The 2,262-nt window shown below is 33.4% G+C and overlaps 1 protein-coding gene across 1 annotated transcript in view; it reads left to right on the top strand.

Annotated features, from left to right (window-relative positions):
- The window catches only part of GABPA (GA binding protein transcription factor, alpha subunit 60kDa), a 41,390-nt gene extending 39,262 nt beyond the window's left edge, over positions 1-2,128 (top strand). Inside the window, exons 5-7 of the mRNA XM_012640135.1 lie at positions 278-331; positions 1,560-1,700; positions 1,932-2,128. Coding sequence (XP_012495589.1) covers positions 278-331; positions 1,560-1,700; positions 1,932-2,128 — 392 coding nt within the window. The remainder of the gene's footprint in view (positions 1-277; positions 332-1,559; positions 1,701-1,931) is intronic.
- Positions 2,129-2,262: the final 134 nt, after the last annotated feature.

Here is a 2,262-nt window from a genome sequence, read left to right as displayed (position 1 = left end):
CAAGTAACTTTTCTGAACACTAAAAGAAATTGGAGCTTTCCCTGTGTTACTTCTCTTAAAGATATCTTTTCCCTATAAATAAAGCCAGTATCAAGTATTTTTTAGGTTTTTATGCCAATAAGTTTCAATTAATGTCTTGCTTTTTTGTTTGTTTGGTTTTGGTTTTAATTGTGGAGTTCCCTTTGTAAGGATCATGTTTATTAAGTTGAGTGTTACCAGATTGGAGTTTGTATTCCTGGTTTTAAATGAAAACAAAAATTTTTTATATGTTTTTCAGATGTATTGGCAAGCCAAGAACAACAGATGAATGAAATAGTTACAATTGATCAACGTGAGTATTCATGCCAATAATATTTGCCCATTTATCAATAAGAAATGTTTATTTAATATTACAAGGTAGTAAAAAGGAAAACAATTTTTAAAAAAATTTTTATGAAGAATTTGAGATATACAAAAAAAGTACAACTAACACCTATGTACACCGTAAGAAATAAAACTTTAAATATCAAGTTTAACGGACAGACATGGTGGCTCATGCCTGTAATCCTAACACTGTGGGAGGCTGAGGCGGGAAGATCGCTTAAGCCTAGGAGTTTGAGGTTGCTGTGAGCTAGGCTGACACCATGGCACTCTAGCCCAGGCAACAGAGCAAGGCTTTGTCTCAAAAAAAAAAACACGTTTACCTGTTGCAGATCCCCTTTTCCTCTCTCAGAGGAAATGAGAAAAATGACTATGCTGAATTTGATGTTCATTACTCTCTGCATATTTTATATTTTTACCAACTAAGTAACCATAAATACTTTATAGCATTGTTTTGTACATGTTTAAACATTTGGGATAAAATGGTAATATATCGTATGTATCCTTTTATAATTTTTTTGTTTAGCACTTATGAGACTTACCTATGTTGATATTGCAGCTCAATTTCATTCAGTTTTATCACTGTATAGTATTTTAAAAATGCTGTGGATATTATTGAATAAGTATTTGTAAGAACGTGTGTAAGATTCTCTGGTTTTAGTATCATAGGGTTTCTACCCTTTAGGTATTACCAGAGTCTTTCTCAGAGTGATCAGTAGTGGAATGTGAGTTCTCATTTGTCCACATTTTCTCCAACACTTGATAAACCATTTTTAGGAGCAAATGTTTTAAAAACAAATTGTTGAATACTGTCTTTGTCTAATGTGTATGAACCACTGAGTTATTTCAAAACAAGAATACCAACTCTTATTCACTAAGATAGGATTCACAAACCATAAGGCAAATATCATACTTTATCCTCTGAACTTTTTTGTGATTTTGTTCAAAACTGATGTGGATTAAGGCTTTTTTTGTAATAAGGTCTTTTCTTGAACTCCTGGCCTCAAGCAGTCCTCCTGCCTTGGCCTCCCAAAGTGTTAGGATTACGACTATGAGCCACCGCACCTGGTCTAATGAGATCTTTTCTTGGAGTAATTGGAGGGGAATTAGTTAAACCGATTGCATTTAATGCATTTTAGTAATTTTTTTTCACTGCTTGTATTGGAAGAAAAGAAAATTTTCCTCGTCTGTCTTTACAGCTGTGCAAATTATTCCAGCATCAGTACAGTCTGCTACACCAAGTACTATTAAAGTTATAAATAGCAGTACAAAGGCAGCTAAAGTACAAAGAGCTCCAAGGATCTCAGGAGAAGATAGAAGTTCACCTGGGAACAGGACAGGTATTTTTGCATTATCTCGTATTTATAAAATTTGTCGATTTAGGTATATATTGTTTTATTTCACTATATGAAAATGTGAATATAGACTATTTTTCTGAAAGTATTAGACAACAAGGAAAAAAATTTGTTTTTTGCCACGGGTGAGATTTAAATCAGGGGACCTGTGTATTGTCTTTGCCCTGTGATAATCCGTAACACTATAGCCAATGCTTATTACTCCTATCAATTTAGGAAACAATGGCCAAATCCAACTATGGCAGTTTTTGCTAGAACTTCTTACTGACAAGGATGCTCGAGACTGTATTTCTTGGGTTGGCGATGAAGGCGAGTTCAAGCTAAATCAGCCTGAACTGGTTGCACAAAAATGGGGACAACGTAAAAACAAACCTACAATGAACTACGAGAAACTCAGTCGTGCATTAAGGTAAGGATTTACTACTTTTTTTCTAATATCAAGTCTTTCTAAGCCTAACTTCTTATTCTAGGTGTAAACATTGTTATGTAATGATAGTATTAAAATATTTGCTCATAAGGTTTTTTCCATATATATAAAAAACTAAAA

The sequence above is a fragment of the Propithecus coquereli genome, unplaced genomic scaffold (genome assembly GCF_000956105.1).
Source record: "Propithecus coquereli isolate 6110/MARCELLA unplaced genomic scaffold, Pcoq_1.0 Scaffold149, whole genome shotgun sequence".
NCBI lineage: Eukaryota > Metazoa > Chordata > Mammalia > Primates > Indriidae > Propithecus > Propithecus coquereli.
Note: the sequence above shows the minus strand (reverse complement) of the source record. Positions and strands in the feature narration are given on the sequence as shown.